Source organism: Arachis stenosperma, chromosome 6 (genome assembly GCF_014773155.1).
Source record: "Arachis stenosperma cultivar V10309 chromosome 6, arast.V10309.gnm1.PFL2, whole genome shotgun sequence".
NCBI classification, from domain to species: Eukaryota; Viridiplantae; Streptophyta; class Magnoliopsida; order Fabales; family Fabaceae; genus Arachis; species Arachis stenosperma.
The window spans coordinates 75,396,178-75,422,145 of NC_080382.1; the positions used below are offsets into that span (position 1 = coordinate 75,396,178).

The 25,968-nt window shown below is 37.6% G+C and overlaps 1 protein-coding gene and 1 non-coding gene across 2 annotated transcripts; one reads left to right on the forward strand and one right to left on the reverse strand.

Annotated features, from left to right (window-relative positions):
* Positions 1 to 400: 400 nt before the first annotated feature.
* On the reverse strand, positions 401 to 4,266 carry LOC130932587 (histone deacetylase HDT1-like). The gene is made up of 10 exons (XM_057861934.1): positions 4,157 to 4,266; positions 3,504 to 3,574; positions 3,188 to 3,402; positions 3,040 to 3,062; positions 2,921 to 2,953; positions 2,660 to 2,844; positions 2,003 to 2,125; positions 1,843 to 1,933; positions 887 to 1,022; positions 401 to 768 (listed from the first exon to the last, which is right to left on the reverse strand). The coding sequence occupies exons 1-10, from the start codon at positions 4,167 to 4,169 to the stop codon at positions 708 to 710; spliced, it is 951 nt and encodes a 316-aa protein (XP_057717917.1). The 5' UTR covers positions 4,170 to 4,266; the 3' UTR covers positions 401 to 707.
* Positions 4,267 to 23,188: 18,922 nt separating this feature from the next.
* LOC130938535 (small nucleolar RNA R71) lies at positions 23,189 to 23,292 on the forward strand. The gene has a single exon (XR_009069698.1). It is a non-coding gene; the product is annotated as a small nucleolar RNA R71 (small nucleolar RNA).
* Positions 23,293 to 25,968: the final 2,676 nt, after the last annotated feature.

The window sequence follows — 25,968 nt, forward strand, 5'->3', positions numbered from 1 at the left end:
AAGAGTTAGAAATCACACTTTATTCTCTCAATTTTTTTAACAATTAAAAAGATTCATTTCGATTTCTAAGACCGGCATAATATAATTCTTTTATTATTTAGATTCTTAAATAAGACATTATTACTATTTTTCTCTTTAATTTTAAAATACCAAAAATATCCTCTTGAACACGTGTCATATCCAAAAGAAAACCATAACCGCTACTGTGCATTGCACAAACCCATTCTCTTGGCAAAACCATGAGTCCTGAGTAGAAGCCGAGACATTGTTCATTTCATTGATTAGTAAATTAATAAAAGCTGAATCCTTGAGCGACTCCATTTTGCTGAGCCTAACAGGTTAGCTTCCATTCATCTTATTACTGCCAATCCTCCAGCAATATATAGTCCTCAAGAAGATATCAATGTAAGAGAAATCATTTTAAGGAAGACCTTACCATCACGTTGGAGCCTCGTTACCAACACAATTACGAGAAACTTGAGGCTGAAGTATAGCGACAAACCAACAATACGAAAAAGTAGGGTTCTTCTCTCCAAAACACAATCCAAGTGGAATAACCCTCAGCAACAAAACTACTAGGCTAGACTAGATTTCTTAGATCAGCTAGAGTACATTTTTCTTTTTCTAACTTGTGTCCATCCAAAATCCACAAACATTCACACGCTTACTGTTCAGGAAAAAACTTATATTAATGTACTTTCATTCCTTCACTTAGCACTGTGCTTGGCCTTGTTATGGGAGTTTAAGGCATCTTCTGTCTTAAACAACCTGCAAACCAATATAATATCAAATTTATAGCGAGCAGACAAGAAATATATTTAAGAGAAAACAAAATTAGTAAAAGGAAATAAGGTGGCCGATAAATCAGAAAGAGAATGCAAATCACCTGTTGCAATCCTTGCAGCCATAGTCTCCAACTAACTTTGGAGTCTGCTGCTTCACCAGTTGCCTGTTATTGGCAGCTGCCTTGATAGCCTGCTTAGTTGGGTAAGGAGTTGCAACATGAACACCACCCTTGTTGTCTGAACATATGAATATTTCTCATTAATTTTATAATTCATAAGTTCTAGTCTGTTCACGACATGCATGGATGCACGAAGAGGCACGTCTCACTTTGTTCACCATTGTACTTCTATCTTAGTATTAGGCCCAAAAAATTAAAGCATGATACAAAAGAAAATAAATAGTTTTACATAGTTATAAAGGAACAGTCTAGTGCACAAGCATCCCAAGTTTGGGGCACAGTCACACCCAAAGAAAGTCAAGCCTAATGCAAATGTCGGTAGCTAATTCCAAAATTTCAACCTATGACGTTATGGTCCCCGGGACAACTTAACTATTGCTCCAAGATTTCGATTTAGTTTTACATAATTATATTTAAATGTTTTAACATTTTTTCCTTTTTTCTTATGTACGAGTCAATATAATAAGGGTAATAATATACATGTAAACAAAATCTAAAGTCTTGGAAACAGAGCATATGCCCCAAAATGTCCTAACCCAGGTCCATCCCTGCTTGTGCTGGTGATTTCACAAATTAGTCCAACCAAAAGATTGAGGTAATGGGACATGAGTGATTATTCAATCTTTTTGCAAATCACCGTGCATCAAAAGTCAAAACTCATCGTTGGAAGGTAGTAGGATCAGCCCATGCAAATCATGAGCCCACATGACTCGTGCAACCAAATTATATTACTCACATTAACTTTATCTAATTTACTGTACATAAATTGAGTATAAAACATGCAACTATGCAAGGCTTGGGTGCAGAAACATGACAGATATTACACAAACAAATCTCCTACAAGATATAATGACTATGAGAAAGTCTGACTCACTAACCAATCTTTTCAGGAGTAACAAATTTTGCCTTCTTCTCTGGAACAGGTGTTTTCTTGGATGATTCATGAACCCTCTTTTTGCTCAATTCAGCCTATAGAAAAACATAAGTGAACATTCAAAATCAACCGGCTAAAACAAAAATAAGCATGATGCTCTCTACCTTCTTGAGTGTCTCCTCCTTGTCAGATTCATCGTCATCGTCATCGTCATCATCTTCGTCCTTGTCATCATCATCATCAGAGTCATCTTCACCTTCACCACCTTTCTCACCATTTGCCATGGCCTAGACAATACATTGTTACAGAAATAAGACATAAATAATAATAACCTTTTTTTTAAAAAAAAAAAAAAGCAACATAAAATCCCTTAAGAATCACTAACCAAAAATACCAATCTCATTTCAGATTAAATTATATGACTAAACCACAAAACATAATGCAGCAGATATGATCATGAAATTAACACATAAGAAACACACTTAAGCTGTTTACCACCACAGGAATCATCAGTGGAACACATTGGTGCCAAACAATCAAGTTTGCTACATCAGCTGAAGTGGCATACCCCATGAATGTTAGGCACCAAGACATCTAGAGCAATTATTTTCCCTTTTTAATGACATAATCACCAGTACTCTGGATTTCTAATTTTTTCAAAAGCAATATTGATTTCACTACAAAAGAAGCCTAATAATTACATAGTAATAGTATTAAACAAACATGTGCATCATGATCCATTCTCTTGGTATGAGTTAAGAAAACCTTTTTTTAAAAAAAAAATCAGATTTTGAAAGCTATTTTCAAGATTATATGAATACCTCATCTTCACTAGAATCCTCATCAGATTCATCAGAGTCAGCATCAGATGAATCTTCCTCATCTTCACCATTTGCATCCTTTTCATTTGCTTTCTCTTTCTTTCTTGGATCCCCTATTTTCTCCTTTTGTTTAGCTTCATCGGCATCAAGTTTGACAGCATTCTTTACCTCAAGCTCAGAATTTCCTACATTTAAAGTTAAGGATATCGAGTGCAGAAGATGTCTAGTTGACGATAAAACAACAAAAGACAGAATACATACCATTGGCAGCAGCAACTGGAATATCTTCGAACTCTGAAAGAAAGGTGATAGATTATGCTGAGATACTAATAAATAGTATAAAAACATAAATCAAAGGGAAAAAGAGCAGAGTATCTCACCTTCAGAGTCTTCTTCATTTTCAGTAAGGATTAGAAAAAAATAAGTTAAGGAAATATCTGTCTGCATAGAACTTATATGAATGGATTATTGACCGTTAAAAGACAAAAGTAATATCATATCAAAGCAAACAACTATTGAGAAGGATATGATTCCAAAGGAGGTTCAGCTTTATATCCAGTAAAGAAGACACTCCCATTTTTCCAGTTATGTGATAGCTCAAATTCCTTCTCAAATATTAAATCATAAGAAATCTGAGGAAAGTTCTCAGAAGTAAGTGTTCCAATCACAAGCCTCTGGTCACCAAATTTCACATACACAGTCACTGGTTCGCCTTTATCCTTCTTAACCTCACCCAGGCATGCCTGTATATGAAGCATTTTTCATTAAAACACAACCATTATCAATTCAAGCGATCAGAATTACTCCAATTCTTTTCTTTTTAATTGTCATCATGTGTATATACCATTGAAAGATGGATCATCTTGCCATATCCCGGATCAACCTCGAGAGTTTCTCCGCTTTTTACTTCAACACCTGAAAAAATTGTAAAAAGGCATCCACTATTACCATGTTAATTTTATGAAACTTATTAGAATATGTTTCGGCATTATTCCAAGAGGGGAAAAAAAGGGAAAATAAAAAACTAATTTACCCCTTTCTTTTATTCCGAGTAACAAATTTATCTGGCAACATTTTCTAGAACTACTCTAAAAATAACATGCATTATTTTCTTAATTTCTTTGCAGTCAAGTATTTCAAAGGAAGTAATCTACAAACTCCGATTACTTGAAAAAATTCCCCGTGAAGTGAAGAACAGTTACGATACGAATTATGAAGGAAGAGGCAATGGTATTTTGCTCCAATGAACAAAATTACATTATGGACTAAGTCAATTTTGACCAGAAATCAAAATTCACAAACCCTAAGAGCATTAACCAAATCATAGAAAAGAAACTAGACGCACATTATACGCAAGACAGATACAAGGTCATTCCTGTAAATTTAGAGAGATGAGAAGAAAATAATAGAGTAAAAGGAAAACAGAATAGCGCATACAAAAGAAAGTGGGAATGTTAAGGTTCATAAGAAGTGAGGAAGAAAGATGATTATGGTTACCCCAGAACTCCATGATCGTCTCCTGGCGCACAAGCAGCAGCAGAAGGAAAATAAACTCGACACTCACTCACTAATATTTTAGATTATTTATATTTTATTTTAAAACTTAATTTTAATACACAAAAATAATTCATAGAATGCAACTATTAGTTACATTCAATTTCGTAATATCACCTTAGAAAAGAATTATTCAAAAAAATAACAAATCAATCCTAATTTTTTGTTTGCACAATTTATGAAGATTTAAAAATATATTTAAATTTTTAATTTTTTTTAATTTGGACACATAAATTTAATTTATTTTATTTTAAAAATTCTTTTACATATATACTTGTATTAATTAAGTCAATACAATGAGAATCCGTTTTAATTTTTTTGTTAAGTTTGACCGACTGAAGTGAACATAAAGAATCAGCATGTCTAACATCAAAAAATTAAACTTATTTGTCATTTTCTCAAATTATTATTTATATTCACCATCATAATTATTAAGAAAATTTTAGTTACATAAAATTTATGATGCACACACACTGATAAGGACACGAGATACAATATGATACGGATACATAAATTTTAAAATTTATAAGATAGGACATGACATATATATATATATATATATATATATATATATATATATATATATATATATATATTATTTTTTAGATAAATTACAATATTATTTTAATATTTTATTAACATTAAAATATAAAATAAGTTTTTCACTATTTTAATATCTTTTTTAATTATATAGAATATTTAAAATGTTTTTATATTTTAATAAATAATAATATATATTATTTTTAATTTCATTTTAAGAATACATATTAAAAATAATGTTGGACATGTTGATACGTGATGGTATTTGAATGTGTCTAAAAATATTCAAAAAAAATATTTTATTTTTCTTATTAAGACACAGTTGGACAAAACAAATATACTTGTCAGAAGAATATTAATAAGTATTATATCCAAAATATATCCGTCATGCGCACGAAAACTCAGTCAAGCATAAAATCTTTTACATTAAAATTAAAAGTTTTTATTTCATTATTTATATTTATTAGGGACCGATTCCTCACGCATTTTTTTTTCAGGAAGGCGAGCGTTGGAAGGAAGACATCTAGGGCTTTCCAGCAATATATAATGGTCCATACTTTGCTCGATTTTTGACGACGCAAACGGGCGTTTAAATGCCCCTTCTCTGCCCTATTCTGAAGTCAAAACGCCAGAGCTGGCCTAAAAGTTGGAGTTAAACGCCAAAACTGGCACCAAAGCTGGCGTTTAACTCTAAGAGAAGTCTTTACACGTTTAAAGCTCAATTCTCTGTCCAAGCACACACCAAGTGGGCCCGAAAGTGAATTTCTACATCATTTACCTATTTTTGTAAACCCTAGAAACTAGTTTCATTATAAATAGGACCTCTTACTATTGTATTTTCATCTTGGAACATATTTGAACCATTGTTCACGTTTTGGGAGGCTGGCCACTCGGCCATGCCTACCCTATTTTCACTTATATATTTTCAACGGTGGAGTTTCTACACACCATAGATTAAGGTGTGGAGCTCTGCTGTTCCTCGAATATTAATGCAATTACTATTGTTCTTCTATTCAATTCATGCTTATTCTTGTTCTAAGATATTCACTCGCACTTCAACCTGATGAATGTGATGATCCGTGACACTCATCATCATTCTCACCTATGAAGTCGTGACTGACAACCACTTCTGTTTTACTTAAGATTGATCGTGTATCTCTCAGCCACCATCCCGAAAGATTGGAGTCTTCGTGGTATAAGCTAGAATTATTGGCGACCATTCCTAAGATCCGGAAAGTCTAAACCTTATCTGTGGTATTCTGAGTAGGATCTGGGAAGGGATGACTGTGACGAGCTTCAAAATCGTGAGTGTTGGGCGTAGTGACAGACGCAAAAGGATCACTGGATTCTATTCCAACATGATCGAGAATTGACAGATGATTAGCCGTGTGGTGACAGCGCATTTGGACCATTTTCACTGAGGATGGGAGGTAGCCATTGACGCCGGTGAAACCCGAACATACAGCTTGCCATGGAAAGGAGTACAAAGGATTGGATGAAGGCAATAGGAAAGTAGAGATTCAAAAGGAGCAAAGCATCTTCATACACTTATTTGAAATTCTCACTAATGAATTACATAAGTATCTCTTTCTTTACTTTATGTTTTATTTATCTTTTAATTATGAAAACTCTATCACCCATTTGAATCCGCCTGACTGAGATTTACAAGGTGACCATAGCTTACTTCAAGCCGACAATCTCCGTAGGATCGACCCTTACTCACGTAAGGTATTACTTGGACGACCCAGTGGACTTGCTGGTTAGTTGTGCGGAGTTGTGACAAAGTGTGATTTACGTTTAAGAGCACCAAGTCTATTGGCGCCATTCTGATGATCACAATTTTGTGCACCACTCCTCTTACTGTGAACTTTCTTCCGGTCTCTTCTTTGATGATCTCTAGATGTTCAAGTGAAAGGAGCGAGTTCACAGTGTAGTATTCAGATAATTGTGGAGCCACCTTCATTGGTTGGGTGTTTAACACCACTTTATCCCCTGGTGAAAAGCCTTTAGTGGGGATTTTCTTGTTTCTCCACCCTCTTGGCCTCTTCTTCTTTTCTTTCTCAAAAGATAATCCATGCCTTGGTGGTTCTCTATTTGGGGTGTTGAGTTTCTCATCTGGGAGTTTTGGATCTAGCTCCTCCTTAATTTCTGTTCCAAGGGTTACCTGAAACTTTAGGTCGATCTCGGTCGAGATCTTCTGTACTAGTCGGAATGGAGGTATCCGATTTGTAGGACTTGATGGAGGTGCTGATTCCTTTGTCTCCGGAGGGTGGGGGGTACCTGCAAGGGACTCCGATGCTTAAGTTAGCAAGGGTATTAAGCAGGTATTGAGTAGAATCAGAGTATGAGTTATACCTGGGTGCTCCAGCATATTTATAATAGTGTAGAGTGACCTTCTTAGATAAGATAAGTTAGTTATCTTATCTTTCTCTTTTATCTTTTGAGTGAGGTCATCTTATCTTCAAGGGAACCGCCTTTATCTCTACGGGCTTGGGCTGCCCTTGGATTCAAGACGTGTTCCTCTGTTTGGGCCCTTTATTGGGCTTTCTTGTGACTTGGCCGAGCTCTTTGAGAAGAGGTCGGGTCGTCCTGACCTGAAGAGGTTGGTCGCTTTATCTGTGGAACATCCTGGGTCGGAGAGCTCGACCCAGGGTATGAACAGTGCCCCTGCTCGAGCTCGGTCTTTATTTGGAGGTAGAGTCTTAGTTTTTAGAACTTCAAACCTTCTTGGGTGAAACCGAACTCGAGCATTTTGTCGACTTTATCTTTGTAGAGTTCCTTTTGAATGCGGAACGTTTTCGCTTCCTCTGAGAGCGCACGCTTTTGTATTAGCGTCCTAGTCTTGGAATGTGCGAGGGTTTTAATGCCCTCATTAATTGGTTTTTAATGTCCCGTTTCTCTTGGTTTCCTTTATTTCAAATTTTGTATCCAAGAGACGGTTTTCTTCTCCATGTAACTTCCCCTCTTTTTCGCTGCTTTCATCGTTTTTCTCTGTGACGCTTTGGTATTCGCTTGGTGCTTCCGCTTCGTGGTCGATTCTTCGCTACTCCTTTTCAAAGCTTTCTTCCTTCTTCCATGTTGGTTTTTGCTTTCTCTTCACTGTTTATTTTTGTTGCTTCACTTTTTATTCTTTTGATGATGTTATGATTTTGTGTGTTGGGAAGCTTGAATTTTTTCCTTGCTTCTGTACTTGGTTTATTACTGTGATGCCCTGTTTCCTGATCTTCTTTCGTCCTTATGTATGCTTTGGGTGATCTTCTTGGTTTTGGCTTCTTTTTAAGGCTTCGTGTGTTGTCGTTGATTTCCGTACTACTGTTTTGAAAAAGGTTGCTCCTTTGATGACTTGTTTGCTCCATTGATGATTTTGTTTTTGTTGATGACTTTTCTTTGATAGTGACGATGGTTTTTGATGACTTTCGCCTTTTTCTCCTCGGAACGCTTGTTTTGTTTGAAAGAGGGTTTTATCTTTGTAGCTTTTTCTGGGACTTCACTCTGTCATTGCCTCCAAAGGATGCCCTGGACCCTGGTGTGCGTCTTGGGGTTTTCCTTTTACTGTTTTTGTGTGCTTAAGGTCGCATTTGTTTGAGTTGCTTCTTTTTTGTCCGAACATGCTTTTTGGGGTTAGTAACCCATTTCCTTTTCTTTGTAGGATTAGTTGGCCATGTCGTCTCGCAAAAATATTGTCGAGGCGTCCTCTAAGGTACCTGAGGGGATGTCCGAGTGGTTGGACTCCCTGGTGTTGCTGTGTGTATCCCTAGCTAATGCAGAATTCTGCACAGAGCTTAGAAAACACCATCGGATCTGTAGTAGTGAGAATCAGGAACGCAAAGATAGACGACGTAAACTGGCGTTCAATGCCAGTTCCATGTTGCAGTCTGGCGTCCAGCGCCAGAAACAGGTTACAAGTTGGAGTTCAACGCCAAAAACACGTTACAACCTGGCGTTCGACTCCAGAAACAGCCCAGGCATGTGAGAAGCTTAAGTCTCAGCCCCAGCACACACCAAGTGAGCCCCAGAAGTGGATTTCTACACCAATTATCTTAGTTTACTCATTTTCTGTAAACCTAGGTTACTAGTTTAGTATTTAAACAACTTTTAGAGACTTATTTTGTAACTCATGACATTTTTAGATCTGAATTTTATACTCTTTGACGGCATGAGTCTCTAAACTCCATTGTTAGGGGTGAGGAGCTCTGCAGCGTCTCGATGAATTAATGCAATTATTTCTGTTTCTCCATTCAAACATGCGTGTTCCTATCTAAGATGTTCATTCGCGCTTCACTAGGGAGAAGGTGGTGATCCGTGATGACAAGTCATCATATACCTATTTTCAATGCTTTTTCATACAAGAAATTGATGATTAGTGCTTAAATATTGCATTCTTTTGTGCTTAATTAGAATATTTCCTTGATCTTTTAATTTTATAAATCTTGTAGGAAATAAGAAGAAAAAGAAGCAAAGAAGCACAAAATAAGCTAAAAAGGAGAAAAAAGAACTTTGGGGCACACTTTGAAGTTGGAGCACACTTTGGAGCCTTAGGCCACGCTTTTAAAAGCGTGGCCCATGACCAAATCAAAGAAGGATGCAACCAGCACGCACATTGCTTTGCTCTTGCCAAGAGCAGGGCAATATCTTGATGAAACAAAGTGAGGTTGGAAGCAAATTTTCTCTAAGTTAAAATATGGGCGCTCACAGCATGACCATGCCTCCTTCAAAGGGCTATAACTTGAGCTACAGACGTCCAATTGATATGCTTTTAGTTGCATTGGAAAGTGGACATTCAGAGCTTTCCAACAATATATAGCAATTTGTATTTGGCGAACAATTGAGGCATGAGTGAAAAGCATCTTTAAGGGAAAAAAATAAGCAAAAATAAATCAAAATGCTTCCACCAAAGCTCGAAAAGGGAGACACAAGGAAACCAAGGAAGTCTACTCTCTCAAGGAGAGCAGAATGCTCTCTTAGAGAGCAATGTCATGCTTTTCTTCATGAAAATTCAAGGAAAAATTGCAGCAACTTCCTCCACCAAGTTTCGAACCAAGGATCTCTAGGAAGCCAAGCCTTATGCGTGAATTAGGTGCCAAGAAGAAAAAGCCAAGCAATGCACTCCATGGGATTCGAACTTGGCACTCCCCTTGGAAGCTCCATTGCGCTGCTCACAAGGAGAGCAGAGCACACTCCTTAGCGCACACAAGAGCATCATGACACGGGCAGGAATTGAGCGCGCAAGACACACATGCAAGGCTCCATTGCTCCGCCCTCCACAAGAGCAGGGCAGCATCCTGATGCCTCACTATACTCAGCACGCAACATGCATCCCCACACAAAGCTTCACTGCTCTGCCCTCCACAAGAGCAGAGCAGCCTCCTGGGAACACCCATGGGCCAAAATTCAATTAAAATTCCATTTAAACTCAAATCTTCACCAATTGAACCAAGGCCATCCAAGACCCATTCTCCCTCAAATCCAAAGCAAGCTAAGCCCATTATCATCTCTCAAAGGCACAAGGATCAATTAGATTAGGATTTTTATTTTAAATGTAATTTGTTTTAATTTCATTTTCATTTTCACTTTGTAAAGCCTATATAAAGGCATCAATTCCATCTCATAAAGAAAGGAGGCTAGCTCCACTAGGGAGCATTAGGAGTAGTAGTAGAGAGCTCTCTCTCCTTTAATTTTCATTTCTGTTTTGAATCTTGGGTTGAGATTTGAAGAAATTCTGTTTCATTCTTGATCTAAGATTGCTCTTTGTTGATTTTCTGCATAATTCAGTGAATTGAGTTTTGGATCCAAGTTTTTCTCTACGACTTTCATCTTTCTTTCTTCTTCAATCTGCTTTCTACTTTGATCAAGGAAGGAATTAAGATCTAGACTTGTTTTCTAGTCTCATTGATTCCCTGAGATCTTGTCTCTTTAAATTTCACAATTGAGCTGAGTTACATTTTGTGTTGCTTCTTCAAGAAATTTTGCCTTGCTGTTTACATCTGCTGCTTTTATTTCATCTGCATTTTTACCTTTCTGTTCCTATTACTTCCAATTTACTTCCAAGCAATTTAATCTCCCTGCAATTGTTCTACGCTTTGCTTTACTGCTCTCTTTAATTTCCAGCACCCCAGCCCCATTTACATTTGATGCAATTTACTTTTCTTGCAATTTAAGTTTCAGCTCTTTTACTTTCTTGCTCTTTAAGTTTCAATGCAATTTACTTTCTGCACTTTATAATTCCTGCAAATTTGCTTTCTGTTGGCTACATTTCATCCAATTTCACTTCAATGTTAGCTTGACTAAACTAATCACCCACTAAAGTTGCTTGATCCATCGATCCCTGTGGGATCGACCTCACTCTAAGTGAGTTATTACTACTTGATGCGACCCGGTATACTTGCCGGTTAGTTTTATGTTGGAAATTCGTTTTTCCACAAAAACATCCATCAATCCGTGACACTCATCACCTTCCTCAATCCATGAACGTGTGTCTGACAATAACCTCTGATAGACGAAATTGTGATCATCAACAATGGCTCCAAAGACTTGGTGCTCTCAAACATAAATCACACTTTGTCACAACTTCGCACAACTAACCAGCAAGTGCACTGGGTCGTCCAAGTAATAAACCTTACGTGAGTAAGGGTCGATCCCACGGAGATTGTTGGTATGAAGCAAGCTATGGTCATCTTGTAAATCTCAGTCAGGCGAATTCAAATGGCTATGGATGATTTATGAATAAAGCATAAAATAAAGATAGAGATACTTATGTAGTTCATTGGTGAGAATTTCAGATAAGCGTATGGAGATGCTTTGTCCCTTCCGTCTCTCTGCTTTCCTACTATCTTCATCCAATCCTTCTTACTCCTTTCCATGGCAAGCTGTATGTTGGGCATCACCGTTGTCAGTGGCTACAGTCCCGTCCTCTCAGTGAAAATGTTCAACGCACCCTGTCACGGCACGGCTAATCATCTGTCGGTTCTCAATCAGGTTGGAATAGAATCCATTGATTCTTTTGCGTCTGTCACTAACGCCCAGCCTTCAGGGGTTTGAAGCTCGTCACAGTCATTCAATCATTGAATCCTACTCAGAATACACAGACAAGGTTTAGACCTTCCGGATTCTCTTGAATGCCGCCATCAATTCTAGCTTATACCACGAAGATTTCGATTAAGGGATCCAAGAGATATCCAATCAATCTAAGGTAGAACGGAGGTGGTTGTCAAGCACACGTTCATAGGTGAGAATGATGATGAGTGTCACAGATCATCACATTCATCAAGTTGAAGAACAAGTGATATCTTAGAACAAGAATAAGCCGAATTGAATAGAAGAACAATATTAATTGCATTAATACTCGAGGTACAGCAGAGCTCCACACCTTAATCTATGGTGTGTAGAAACTCCACCGTTGAAAATACATAAGAACAAGGTCTAGGCATGGCCGAATGGCCAGCCTCCCAAAGAGGGTTCAATCATAAAAACATGATCAAAAGATCTCCCCCTTTTTTTTATAATACAATAGCAAAAGGTCCTTATTTGTAGAGAACTAGTAGCCTAGGGTTTACAAAGATGAGTAAATGACATAAAAATCCACTTCCGGGCCCACTTGGTGTGTGCTTGGCCTGAGCATTGAAGCTTTCATGTGTAGAGATTTTTCTTGGAGTTAAACGCCAGCTTTTGTGCCAGTTTGGGCGTTTAACTCCCATTCTTATGCCAGTTCCGGCGTTTAACGCCGGGCAGTTTTGAGCTGATTTGGAACGCCGGTTTGGGCCATCAAATCTTAGGCAAAGTATAGACTATTATACATTGCTGAAAAGCCCAGGATGTCTACTTTCCAACGCAGTTAAGAGCGCGCCAATTGGGCCTCTGTAGCTCCAGAAAATTCACTTTGAGTACAGGGAGGTCAGAATCCAACAGCATCTGCAGTCCTTTTCAGCCTCTGAATCAGATTTTTGCTCAAGTCCCTTAATTTCAGCCAGAAAATACCTGAAATCACAGAAAAACACACAAACTCATAGTAAAGTCCAGAAAAGTGAATTTTAACTAAAAACTAATAAAAATATACTAAAAACTAACTAAATCCTACTAGAAACATACTAAAAACAATGCCAAAAAGCGTACAAATTATTCGCTCATCACAACACCAAACTTAAATTGTTGCTTGTCCTCAAGCAACTGAAAATCAAATAAGATAAAAAGAAGAGAATATACAATGAATTCTAAAAACATCTATGAAGATCAGTATTAATTAGATGAGCGGGGCTTTTAGCTTTTTGCCTCTGAACAGTTTTGGCATCTCACTTTATCCTTTGAAATTCAGAATGATTGACTTCTATAGGAACTCAGAATCCAGATAGTGTTATTGATTCTCCTAGTTAAGTATGATGATTCTTGAATACAGCTACTTTATGAGTCTTGGCCGTGGCCCAAAGCACTCTGTCTTCTAGTATTACCACCGGATACATACATGCCACAGACACATGATTGGGTGAACCTTTTCAGATTGTGACTCAGCTTTGCTAGAGTCCCCAATCAGAGGTGTCCAGGGTTCTTAAGCACACTCTTTTTGCCTTGGATCACAACTTCATTATTTTTTTTCGTTTTTCTCCTTTTCTTTTTTTCTTTTTTTCTCTTTTTTTTTGAATTTACTGCTTTTTCTTGCTTCAAGAATCATTTTTATGATTTTTCAGATCCTCAGTAACATGTTTCCTTTTTCATCATTCTTTCAAGAGCCAACATTCATGAACAACAAATTCAAAAGACATATGCACTGTTCAAGCATACATTCAGAAGTCAAAGTATTGCCACCTCATCAAAATAATTAATCTGTTATAAAATTCAAAATTCATGCAATTCTTCTATTTTTCAATTAAGAGCATTTTTCATTTCAAGAAAGGTGATGGATTCATAGGACATTCATAACTTTAAGGCATAGACACTAAGACACTAATGATCATAAGACACAAACATAGTTAAACATAAGCATAAATTTTGGAAAAATAGGAAAATGAAGGACAAGGAGATTAAAGAATGGGTCCACCTTAGTGATGGCGGCTTGTTCTTCCTCTTGAAGATCTTATGGAGTGCTTGAGCTCCTCAATGTCTCTTCCTTGCCTTTGTTGTTCCTCTCTCATGATTCTTTGATCTTCTCTAATTTCATGGAGGAGGATGGAATGTTCTTGGTGCTCCACCTTTAGTTGTCCCATGTTGGAACTCAATTCTCCTAGGGAGGTGTTGATTTGCTCCCAATAGTTTTGTGGAGGAAAGTGCATCCCTTGAGGTATCTCAGGGATTTCATGATGAGTGGGATCTCTTGTTTGCTCCATCCTTTTCTTAGTGATGGGCTTGTCCTCATCAATGAGGGTGTTTCCCTCTATGTCAATTCCAACTGAATAACAGAGGTGACAAATGAGATGAGGAAAGGTTAACCTTGCTAAGGTAGAGGACTTGTCCGCCACCTTATAAAGTTCTTGGGCTATAACCTCATAAACTTCTACTTCCTCTCCAATCATGATGCTATGAATCATGATGGCCCGGTCTATAGTAACTTCAGACCGGTTGCTAGTGGGAATGATTGAGCGTTGGATAAACTCCAACCATCCCCTAGCCACGGGCTTGAGGTCATGCCTTCTCAGTTGAACCGACTTCCCTCTTGAATCTCTCTTCCATTGAGCGCCCTCTTCATAAATATCTATGAGGACTTGGTCCAACCTTTGATCAAAGTTGACCCTTCTAGTGTAAGGGTGTTTATCTCCTTGCATCATGGGCAAGTTGAATGCCAACCTTACATTTTCCGGACTAAAATCTAAGCATTTCTCCCGAACCATTGTAAGCCAATTCTTTGGGTTCGGGTTCACACTTTGATCATGGCTCTTGGTGATCCATGCATTGGCATAGAACTCTTGAACCATTAAGATTTCGACTTGTTGAATGGGGTTGGTAAGAACTTCCCAACCTCTTCTTCGGATCTCATGTCGGATCTCCGGATATTCACTCTTTTTGAGCTTGAAAGGGACCTCGGGGATCACCTTCTTCAAGGCCACAACTTCATAGAAGTGGTCTTGATGCACCCTTGAGATGAATTCTCCATCTCCCATGACTCGGAGGTGGAAGCTTTTGCCTTCCCTTTCCTCTTTCTAGAGGTTTCTCCGGCCTTAGATGCCATAAATGGTTATGGAAAAAAAAAAAGAAATGCTTTTACCACACCAAACTTAGAAGGTTTGCTCGTCCTCGAGCGAAAGAAGAAAGAAGAGAGTAGAAGAAGAAGAAGAAATAGAGGAGATGGAGATGGCTTTGTGGTTTGGCCAAAGGGGGAGAAGTAGTGTTTAGGGTGTGTGAAAATGAAGGAGTTAAGATGGGTTTATATAGGGGTGGAGAGAGGGGTAGGGTTCGGCTATGGGAGGGTGGGTTTGGGAGGGAAAGTGGTTTGAATTTGAATGGTGAGGTAGGTAAGGTTTTATGAAGGATGGATGTGAGTGGTGAAGAGAAGGATGTGATTTGATAGGTGAGGGGTTTTTAGGGAAGAGTGGTTGAGGTGATTAGTGAATCGGTAAAGAAGAAGAGAGAGGGTGGTGGGGATCATGTGGGGTCCATAGATCCTGAGGTGTCAAGAAAAATTCATTCCTGCACCAAGTGGCGAGCAAAAATGCTCTTCATGCTAATTCTGGCGTTAAATGCCGGGCTGGTGCCCATTTCTGGCGTTTAACGCCAACTTCTTACCCTTTCCTGGCGTTTAACGCCAGTCTGGTGCCCCTTTCTGGCGTTAAACGCCCAGAATGGTGCTAAACTGGGCGTTAAACGCCCATTTGCTTACTGACGTTTAAACGCCAGCAAGGTCTTCCTCCAGGGTGTGCTATTTTTCTTTCTGTTTTTCATTCTGTTTTTGCTTTTTCAATTGATTTTGTGACTTTCCATGATCATCAACCTACAAAAAACATAAAACAACAAAGGAAAATAGATAAATATAACATTGGGTTGCCTCCCAACAAGCGCTTCTTTAATGTCAGTAGCTTGACAGTGGGCTCTCATGGAGCCTCACAGATACTCAGAGCAATGTTGGAACCTCCCAACACCAAACTTAGAGTTTGAATGTGGGGGTTCAACACCAAACCTAGAATTTGGTTGTGGCCTCCCAACACCAAACTTAGAGTTTGACTGTGGGGGCTCTATTTGACTCTGTTTTGAGAGAAGCTCTTCATGCTTCCTCTCCATGGTGATAGAGGGATATCCTTGAGCCTTAAACACAAAGGATTCTTCATTCACTTGAATGATCAATTCTCCTCTATCCACATCAATCACAGCCTTTGCTGTGGCTAGGAAGGGTCTGCCAAGGATGATGGATTCATCCATGCACTTCCCAGTCTCTATGACTATGAAATCAGCAGGGATGTAATGATCTTCAACCTTTACCAAAACATCCTCTACAAGTCCATAAGCTTGTTTTCTTGAATTGTCTGCCATCTCTAGTGAGATTCTTGCAGCTTGCACCTCAGAGATTTCTAGCTTCTCCATTACAGAGAGGGGCATGAGGTTTATACTTGACCCTAAGTCACACAGAGCCTTCTTGAAGGTCATGGTGCCTATGGTACAAGGTATTGAAAATTTCCCAGGGTCCTGTCTCTTTTGAGGTAATTTCTGCCTAGACAAGTCATCCAGTTCTTTGGTGAGCAAAGGAGGTTCATTCTCCCAAGTCTCATTACCAAATAACCTGTCATTTAGCTTCATGATTGCTCCAAGGTATTTAGCAACTTGCTCTTCAGTGACATATTCATCCTCTTCAGAGGAAGAATACTCATCAGAGCTCATGAATGGCAGAAGTAAATCTAATGGAATCTCTATGGTCTCAGTGTGAGCCTCAGATTCCCATGGTTCCTCATTGGGGAACTCATTGGAGGCTAGTGGACGTCCATTGAGGTCTTCCTCAGTGGCGTTCACTGCCTCTTCCTCCTCTCCAAATTCGGCCATATTGATGGCCTTGCACTCTCCTTTTGGATTTTCTTCTGTATTGCTTGGAAGAGTACTAGGAGGGAGTTCAGTAACTTTCTTACTCAGCTGACCCACTTGTGCCTCCAAGTTCCTAATGGAGGACCTTGTTTTAGCCATGAAACTTTGAGTGGTTTTGATTAGATCAGAGACCATGGTTGCTAAGTCAGAGTGACTCTGCTTAGAATTCTCTGTCTGTTGCTGAGAAGATGATGGAAAAGGCTTGCCATTGCTAAACCTGTTTCTTCCACCATTATTGTTGTTGAAACCTTGTTGAGGTCTCTGTTGATCCTTCCATGAGAGATTTGAATGATTTCTCCATGAAGAATTATAGGTGTTTCCATAGGGTTCTCCCATGTAATTCACCTCTTCCATTGAAGGGTTCTCAGGATCATAAGCTTCTTCTTCAGATGAAGTGTCCTTAGTACTGCCTGGTGCAGCTTGCATTCCAGACAGACTTTAAGAAATCAAATTGACTTGCTGAGTCAATATTTTGTTCTGAGCCATTATGGCATTCAGAGTGTCAATCTCAAGAACTCCTTTCTTCTGATTCGTCCCATTGCTCACAGGATTCCTTTCAGAAGTGTACATGAATTGGTTATTTGCAACCATTTCAATTAGTTCTTGAGCTTCTGCAGGCGTCTTCTTCATATGAAGAGATCCTCCAGCAGAGCTATCCAATGACATCTTGGACTGTTCAGACAGACCATCATAGAAAATACCTATGATGCTCCATTTAGAAAGCATGTCAGAGGGACACTTTCTGATCAATTATTTGTATCTTTTCCAAGCTTCATAGAGGGATTCTTCTTCCTTCTGTCTGAAGGTTTGGACTTCCACTCTAAGCTTACTCAATTTTTGAGGTGGAAAGAACTTTGCCAAGAAGGCATTGACTAGCTTTTCCCAAGAGTTCAGGGTTTCTTTAGGTTGTGAGTCCAACCATATTCTAGCTCTGTCTCTTACAGCAAAAGGGAATAGCATAAGTTTGTAGACCTCAGGGTCAACCCCATTAGTCTTGATAGTGTCACAGATTTGCAAGAATTCAGCTAAAAACTGATGAGGATCTTCCAATGGAAGTCCATGGAACTTGCAATTCTGTTGCATTAGAGAAACTAATTGAGGCTTAAGCTCAAAGTTGTTTGCTCCAATGGCAGGGATAGAGATGCTTCTCCCATAGAAGTCGGGAGTAGGTGCAGTAAAGTCACCCAGCACCTTCCTTGCATTGTTGGCATTGTTGTTGTTTTCGGCTGCCATGGGTTCTTCTTCTTTGAAGATTTCTGTTAGGTCCTCTACAGAGAGTTGTGCCTTAGCTTCTCTTATCTTTCGCTTCAAGGTCCTTTTAGGTTCAGGGTCAGCCTCAACAAGAATGCTTTTGTCTTTGATCCTGCTCATATGAAAGAGAAGAGAACAAGAAAATATGGAATCCTCTATGTCACAGTATAGAGATTCCTTGAGGTGTCAGAGGAAAAGAAAAATAGAAGGAAGAAGTAGAAGAATTCGAACTTATCAAGAGAGATAGAGTTCGAATTGTGCATTGAGGAGGAGTGTTAGTCCATAAATAGAAGGATGTGAGAAGAAGGGAAGAAATTTTCGAAAATTAAGTAAAATATTTTAAAAACATTTTAAAAAACACTAATTGATTTTCGAAAACCAAGAGTGGAAAAGAAATCAAGTGATTTTTGAAAAAGATTTTGAAATTAGAAATAAAAAAGATATGATTGAAAACTATTTTGAAAAAGATGTGATTAAGAAGATATGATTGAAAAGTTATGGTTTTTTAAAAAAAATGTGATTAAGAAGATATGATTTGAAAAACAATTTAAAAAGAGATTTGATTTTAAAAAAAATAACTTAGCTAACAAGAAAAGATATGATTCAATCATTAAACCTTTCTCAACAGAAAAGGCAACATACTTGAAATGTTGAATCAAATCATTAATTGTTAGCAAGTGTTTTTGAAAAAGGAAAGAAATTGATTATGAAAACATATGATTGAAAAGATATGATTTGAAAAAGATTTGATTTTGAAAAATTTTGAAAACTTGAAAAAAATTTGCATTAAAAACAAAATCTTCCCTCTTGTGCCATCCTGGCGTTAAATGCCCAGAATGGTATCCATTCTGGCGTTTAACGCCCAAAACACTACCCTTTTGGGCGTTAAACGCCCAACCAGGCACCCTGGCTGGCGTTTAAATGCCAGTTTGCCTTCCTCACTGGGCGTTTTGAACGCCCAGCTTTTTCTGTATAATTCCTCTGCTGTATGTTCTGAATCTTCAATTCTCTGTATTATTGACTTGAAAAGACACAAATTAAAATTTTTTTTGGATTTTTAATGATGAGGAATAATCAAAATGCAACTAAAATCAAATAACAATGCATGCAAGACACCAAACTTAGCAGTTTGTATACTACTGACACTAACAAAATGAGAATGCATATGACAAACAACAAAAATACTCAAGATAAGAGAATTTAAAGATCAGAGCAAGAAAATCATCAAGAACATCTTGAAGATCATTTAAGACACATGAATGAATGCAAGAAGAATAGAAACATGCAATTGACACCAAACATAACATGAGACAATAGACTCAACAAGAAACATACAATATTTTTGGTTTTTATGATTTTGTAATTTTTTTGGATTTTTCGAAAATTAAGTGGAAAAGAAAATAAAGATATCAAAATTCTTAATGAGAATTCCAGGAATCATGCAATGTTAGTCTAAAGCTTTAGTTTAAAGAAATTAGACATGGCTAGCCAAGCTTCAGCAAGACATTACATTCAAGAGCTAAATTGATGAGAATCAATCAGCTTTGGTGATGATAAGAACATCACCTTGAAACACTAGAATTCATTCTTAAGAACTCTGAAGAAAAATGCCTAATCTAAGCAACTAGATGAACCGTCAGTTGTCCAAACTCAACAATCCCCGGCAACGGCGCCAAAAACTTGGTGCACGAAATTGTGATCATCAATGGTGCCATCAACATGGTACGCTCAATTGCAATCTCAACTCTTTATCACAACTTCGCACAACTAACCAGCAAGTGCACTGGGTCGTCCAAGTAATAAACCTTACGTGAGTAAGGGTCGATCCCACGGAGATTGTTGGTATGAAGCAAGCTATGGTCATCTTGTAAATCTCAGTCAGGCGAATTCAATTGGTTATGGATGATTTATGAATAAAGCATAAAATAAAGATAGAGATACTTATGTAGTTCATTGGTGAGAATTTCAGATAAGCGTAAGGAGATGCTTTGTCCCTTCCGTTTCTCTGCTTTCCTACTGTCTTCATCCAATCCTTCTTACTCCTTTCCATGGCAAGCTGTATGTTGGGCATCACCGTTGTCAGTGGCTACAGTCTCGTCCTCTCAGTGAAAATGTTCAACGCACCCTGTCACGGCACGGCTAATCATCTGTCAGTTCTCAATCAGGTTGGAATAGAATCCATTGATTCTTTTGCGTCTATCACTAACGCCCAGCCTTCAGAAGTTTGAAACTCATCACAGTCATTCAATTATAGCTTATACCACGAAGATTCCGATTAAGGGATCCAAGAGATATCCACTCAATCTAAGGTAGAACGGAGGTGGTTGTCAGGCACACGTTCATAGGTGAGAATGATGATGAGTGTCATGGATCATCACATTCATCAAGTTGAAGCACAAGTGATATCTTAGAACAAGAATAAGCCGAATTGAATAGAAGAACAATAGTAATTGCATTAATACTCGAGGTACAGCAGAGCTCCACACCTTAATCTATGGTGTGTAGAAACTCCACCGTTGAAAATACATAAGAACAAGGTCTAGGCATGGCCGAATGGCCAGCCTCCCAAAGAGGGTTCAATCATAAAAACATGATCAAAAGATCTCCCCCTTTTTTTTATAATACAATAGCAAAAGGTCCTTATTTGTAGAGAACTAGTAGCCTAGGGTTTACAAAGATGAGTAAATGACATAAAAATCCACTTCCGGGCCCACTTGGTGTGTGCTTGGGCTGAGCATTGAAGCTTTCATGTGTAGAGACTTTTCTTGGAGTTAAACGCCAGCTTTTGTGCCATTTTGGGCGTTTAACTCCCATTCTTGTGCCAGTTCCAGCGTTTAACGCCGGGCAGTTTTGAGCTGATTTGGAACGCCAGTTTGGGCCATCAAATCTTGGGCAAAGTATAGACTATTATACATTTCTGGAAAGCCCACGATGTCTACTTTCCAACGCAGTTGAGAGCGCGCCAATTGGGCTTCTGTAGCTCCAGAAAATCCACTTCGAGTGCAGGGAGGTCAGAATCCAACAGCATCTGCAGTCCTTTTCAGCCTCTGAATCAGATTTTTGCTCAAGTCCCTCAATTTCAGCCAGAAAATACCTGAAATCACAGAAAAACACACAAACTCATAGTAAAGTCCAAAAAAGTGAATTTTAACTAAAAACTAATAAAAATATACTAAAAACTAACTAAATCCTACTAGAAACATACTAAAAACAATGCCAAAAAGCGTACAAATTATCCGCTCATCAGCCAGCTAGATGCTTCTTACTGGCGTTTAAACGCCAGTAAGTCCTTCCTCCAGGGTGTGATTTTTCTTCTTCTATTTTTGATTTTGTTTTTAATTTTAGTATTTTTTTTCATGACTCCACATGATCATAAACCTAATAAAACACAAAATAACTATAAAATAAAAATAAAATTAGATAAATAAAAATTGGGTTGCCTCCCAATAAGCGCTCTTTTAATGTCTCTAGCTTGACAGTGGGCTCTCATGGAGCCTTAGAGAAGTTCAGACCACGATGAAGTCCTCCCAACACCAAACTTAGAGTTTGAATGAGGGGTCTTCTCAACACCAAACTTAAAGTTTAGTTGTGGCCTCCCAACACCAAATTTAGAGTTTAACTGTGGGGGCTCTTTTTGACTCTGTACTGAGAGAAGCTTTTGATGCTTTCTCTCCATGGTTGCAGAGGAAGATCCTTGAGCTTTAAACACAAGGTAGTCCCCATTCAATTGAAGAACTAGCTCTCCTTTGTCAACATCAATCACAACTCCTCATGTGGCTAGGAAAGGTCTTCCCAGGATGATGCATTCATCCTCCTCCTTCCTAGTGTCTAAGATTATAAAATCAGCAGGGATGTAAAGGTCCTCAACCTTTACTAACACGTCCTCTACTAATCCATAAGCTTGTCTTACTGACTTGTCTGCCAATTGTAATGAGAATAAGGCAGGTTGTACCTCAAGGATCCCCAGTTTCTCCATTACAGAGAGTGGCATAAGATTTATGCCTGACCCTAGGTCACACAGAGCCTTGTTAAAGGTCATGGTGCCTATGGTATAGGGTATTAAGAATTTGCCAGGATCTTGTCTCTTTTGAGGTAAAGTTTTCTGAACCCATGTATCTAGTTCACTAATGAGCAAGGGAGGTTCACCTTCCCAAGTCTCATTACCAAACAACTTGGCATTCAGCTTCATAATAGCTCCTAAATATTGAGCAACTTGCTCTCCAGTTACATCTTCATCCTCTTCAGAGGAAGAATAGTTTTCAAAGCTCATGAATGGCAGAAGGAGATTTATTGGAATCTCTATGGTCTCTATGTGAGCCTCAGATTCCTTTAGGTCCTCAATAGGGAACTCCTTCTTGCTTGAGAGACGTCCCCTGAGGTCTTCCTCATTGAGATTAACGTCCTTCCCCTTCCTCATTGCATTCGGCCATGTTGACTATGTTAATGGCCTTGCACTCTCTTTTTGGATTCTCTTCAGTATTGCTTGGGAGAGTACTAGGAGGAGATTCAGTGACTTTCTTACTCAGCTGGCCCACTTGTGCCTCCAAATTTCTAATGGAGGATCTTGTCTCACTCATGAAACTTAAAGTGGCCTTTGACAGATCAGAGACTAAGTTTGCTAAATTAGAGGGACTCTGCTCAAAATTCTCAGTCTGTTGCTGAGAAGATGATGGAAAAGGCTTGTTATTGCTGAGCCTGTTTCTTCCACCATTATTAAGGCCTTGTTGAGGCTTTTGTTGATCCTTCCATGAGAAATTTGGATGATTTCTCCATGATGAATTATAGGTGTTTCCATAAGGTTCACCCATGTAATTTACCTCTGCTATTGCAGGGTTCTCAGGATCATAAGCTTCTTCAGAAGCTGCCTCTTTAGTACTGTTGGATGCATTTTGCCATCCATTTAGACTTTGAGAAATCATGTTGACTTGCTGAGTCAACACTTTGTTCTGAGCCAATATGGCATTCAGAGCATCAATTTCAAGAACTCCCTTCCCATGAGGCGTCCCATTATTCATGGAATTCCTCTCAGAACTGTACATGAATTGGTTATTTGCAACCATGTGAATAAGTTCTTGAGCTTCTGCAGGCGTTTTCTTTAGGTGAATGGATCCACCTTCAGAATGGTCCAATGACATCTTGGAAAACTCAGATAGACCATAATAGAATATATCTAATATAGTCCATTCTGAAAACATGTCAGAAGGACACTTTTTGGTCATCTGCTTGTATCTTTCCCAAGCTTCATAGAGGGATTCACCATCTTTTTGCTTGAAGGTCTGAACATCCACTCTAAGCTTGCTCAGCTTTTGAGGAGGAAAGAATTTATCCAAGAAGGCCGTGACCAGCTTATCCCAGGAGTCCAGGCTATCTTTAGGTTGTAAGTCCAACCATGTTCTAGCTCTGTCTCTTACAGCAAAAGGGAAAAGTATGAGCCTATAGACTTCAGGATCTACTCCATTCGTCTTAACAGTCTCACAAATCTACAAGAACTTAGTTAAAAACTGGTAAGGATCTTCAGATGGAAGTCCATGAAACTTGCAGTTCTATTGCATTAAAGCAACTAATTGAGGTTTCAGCTCAAAATTGTTTGCTCCAATGGCAGGAATTGAGATGCTTCTTCCATCAAACTTGGACGTTGGTTTAGTGAAATCACCAAGCATCCTCCTTGCATTATTGTTGTTGGGTTCGGCTGCCATCTCTTTCTCTTGTTCGAAAATTTCAGAAAGGTTGCCTTTGGATTGTTGTAATTTAGCTTCTCTTAGTTTTCTCTTCAGAGTCCTTTCTGGTTCAGGATCAGCTTCAACAAAAGTGCCTTTTTCCTTGTTCCTGCTCATATGAAAGAGAAGAGAAAAAGAAAAGGAAGAGGAATCCTCTAAGTCACAATAAAGAGGATCCTTATTATTAGTAGAAAAAGAAAGGAATAAGAGTGGAGAATCCAAACACAAGGGTGAGGATAGAGGCAGTGATTGGAGATGAAGAGAGGTGAACAGAGGTGTTAGTAAATAAATAAATAAATAGAAGAAGAGAAGAGGGAAGATTTCAAAAATTAATTTTGACAAGGAGTTAAATGATTTTCGAAATTAAAAGGGAAGATAAAATTAAAATTAAAATTTAAAATAATTAATTAATTAAAAAGAATTTTCAAAAAAGAGGGATATATTTTTGAAAATTAGAGAGGGAAGAGTAGTTAGGTGGTTTTGAAAAAGATAATAAACAAACAAAAAGTCAAATAGTTAGTTGAAAAAGATATTAAAGTCAAATTTGAAAAGATAAGAAGATAAGAAGTTAGATAAGATATTTTGAAATCAAATTTTTGAAAAAGATAAAATTTTGAAAAAGATATGATAAAAAGATAAGATAAAAAGATATGATAAAAAGATATGGTTGAAAAAGATTTAATTTTTAAAATTAAAATTAATTACTTAACTAACAAGAAACTAAAAGATATGGTTCTAGAATTTAAAGATTGAACCTTTCTTAACAAGAAAGTAACAAACTTCAAATTTTTGAATCAATCACATTAATTGTTAGTGTAATTTCAAAAATTTGAAATAAAATTAAGAAAAAGATTTTGAAAATAAATTTTAAAAATTTCGAAAATTATAAAAAAATGAAAAAGATTTGATTTTTGAAAAAGATTTTGAAAAGATAAGATTTTTAAATTTGAAAATTTGACTTGACTTGTAAGAAACAACTAATTTTAAAAAAATTTTTGACTAAGTCAACTCAAATTTTCAAAAATCATGGGAAAATTAAGGAAAAGATATTTTTTGATTTTTTGAATTTTTAATGATGAGAGAGAAAAACATAAAAATGACCCAAAACATGAAAATTTTGGATCAAAACACATGATGTATGCAAGAACACTATGAATGTTAAGATGAACACCAAGAACACTTTGAAGATCATGATGAATATCAAGAACATATTTTTGAAAAATTTTTGATGCAAAGAAAACATGCAAGACACCAAACTTAGAATTCTTTAATGCATGGACACTATGAATGCAAAAATGCATATGAAAAACAACATACAACACAAAACAAGAAAACATCAAGATCAAACAAAAAGACTTGTCAAGAACAACTTGAAGATCATGAAGAATACCATGAATGCATGAATTTTCAAAAAATGCAAGAAAAATTTTTAAAGCATGCAATTGACACCAAATTTAAAAATTGACTCAAGACTCAAACAAGAAACACAAAATATTTTTGGTTTTTATGATTTTATGATTTTTTTGTATTTTTATTATTTTTTTCGAAAATTATATTTTTGAAAAACGAAAATAAAGAAAAAATTTTGAAAGAATTTTGAAAACTTTTTTTCTTTTGAAAAAAAAATTACCTAATCTGAGCAATAAGATGAACCATCAGTTGTCCATACTCGAACAATCCCCGGCAACGGCGCCAAAAACTTGATAGACGAAATTGTGATCATCAACAATGGCTCCAAAGACTTGGTGCTCTCAAACATAAATCACACTTTGTCACAACTTCGCTCAACTAACCAGCAAGTGTACTGGGTCGTCCAAGTAATACCTTACGTGAGTAAGGGTCGATCCCACAGAGATTGTTGGTATGAAGCAAGCTATGGTCATCTTGTAAATCCCAGTCAGGCGGATTTAACTATATTAAGAGATTATTGGATTTTCGAATAATAATAATAAATTAAACAGAAAATAAAGATAGAGTTACTCATGTAATTCAATGGTGGGAATTTCAGATAGGTGTATGGAGGTGCTGTGTTCCTTCTGAATCTTTGCTTTCTTACTGCTTTTATCCCATTTTTATCACTCCTTTCTATGGCAAGCTGTATGTAGGGCATCACTGTTGTCAATGGATACATCCCATCCTCTCAGTGAGAATGGTCCAAATACTCTCTCACAGCACGGCTAATCATCTGTCGGTTCTCGATCATGTTAGAATAGAATCCCTTGATTCTTTTGCGTTTGTCATCACGACCAGCAATCG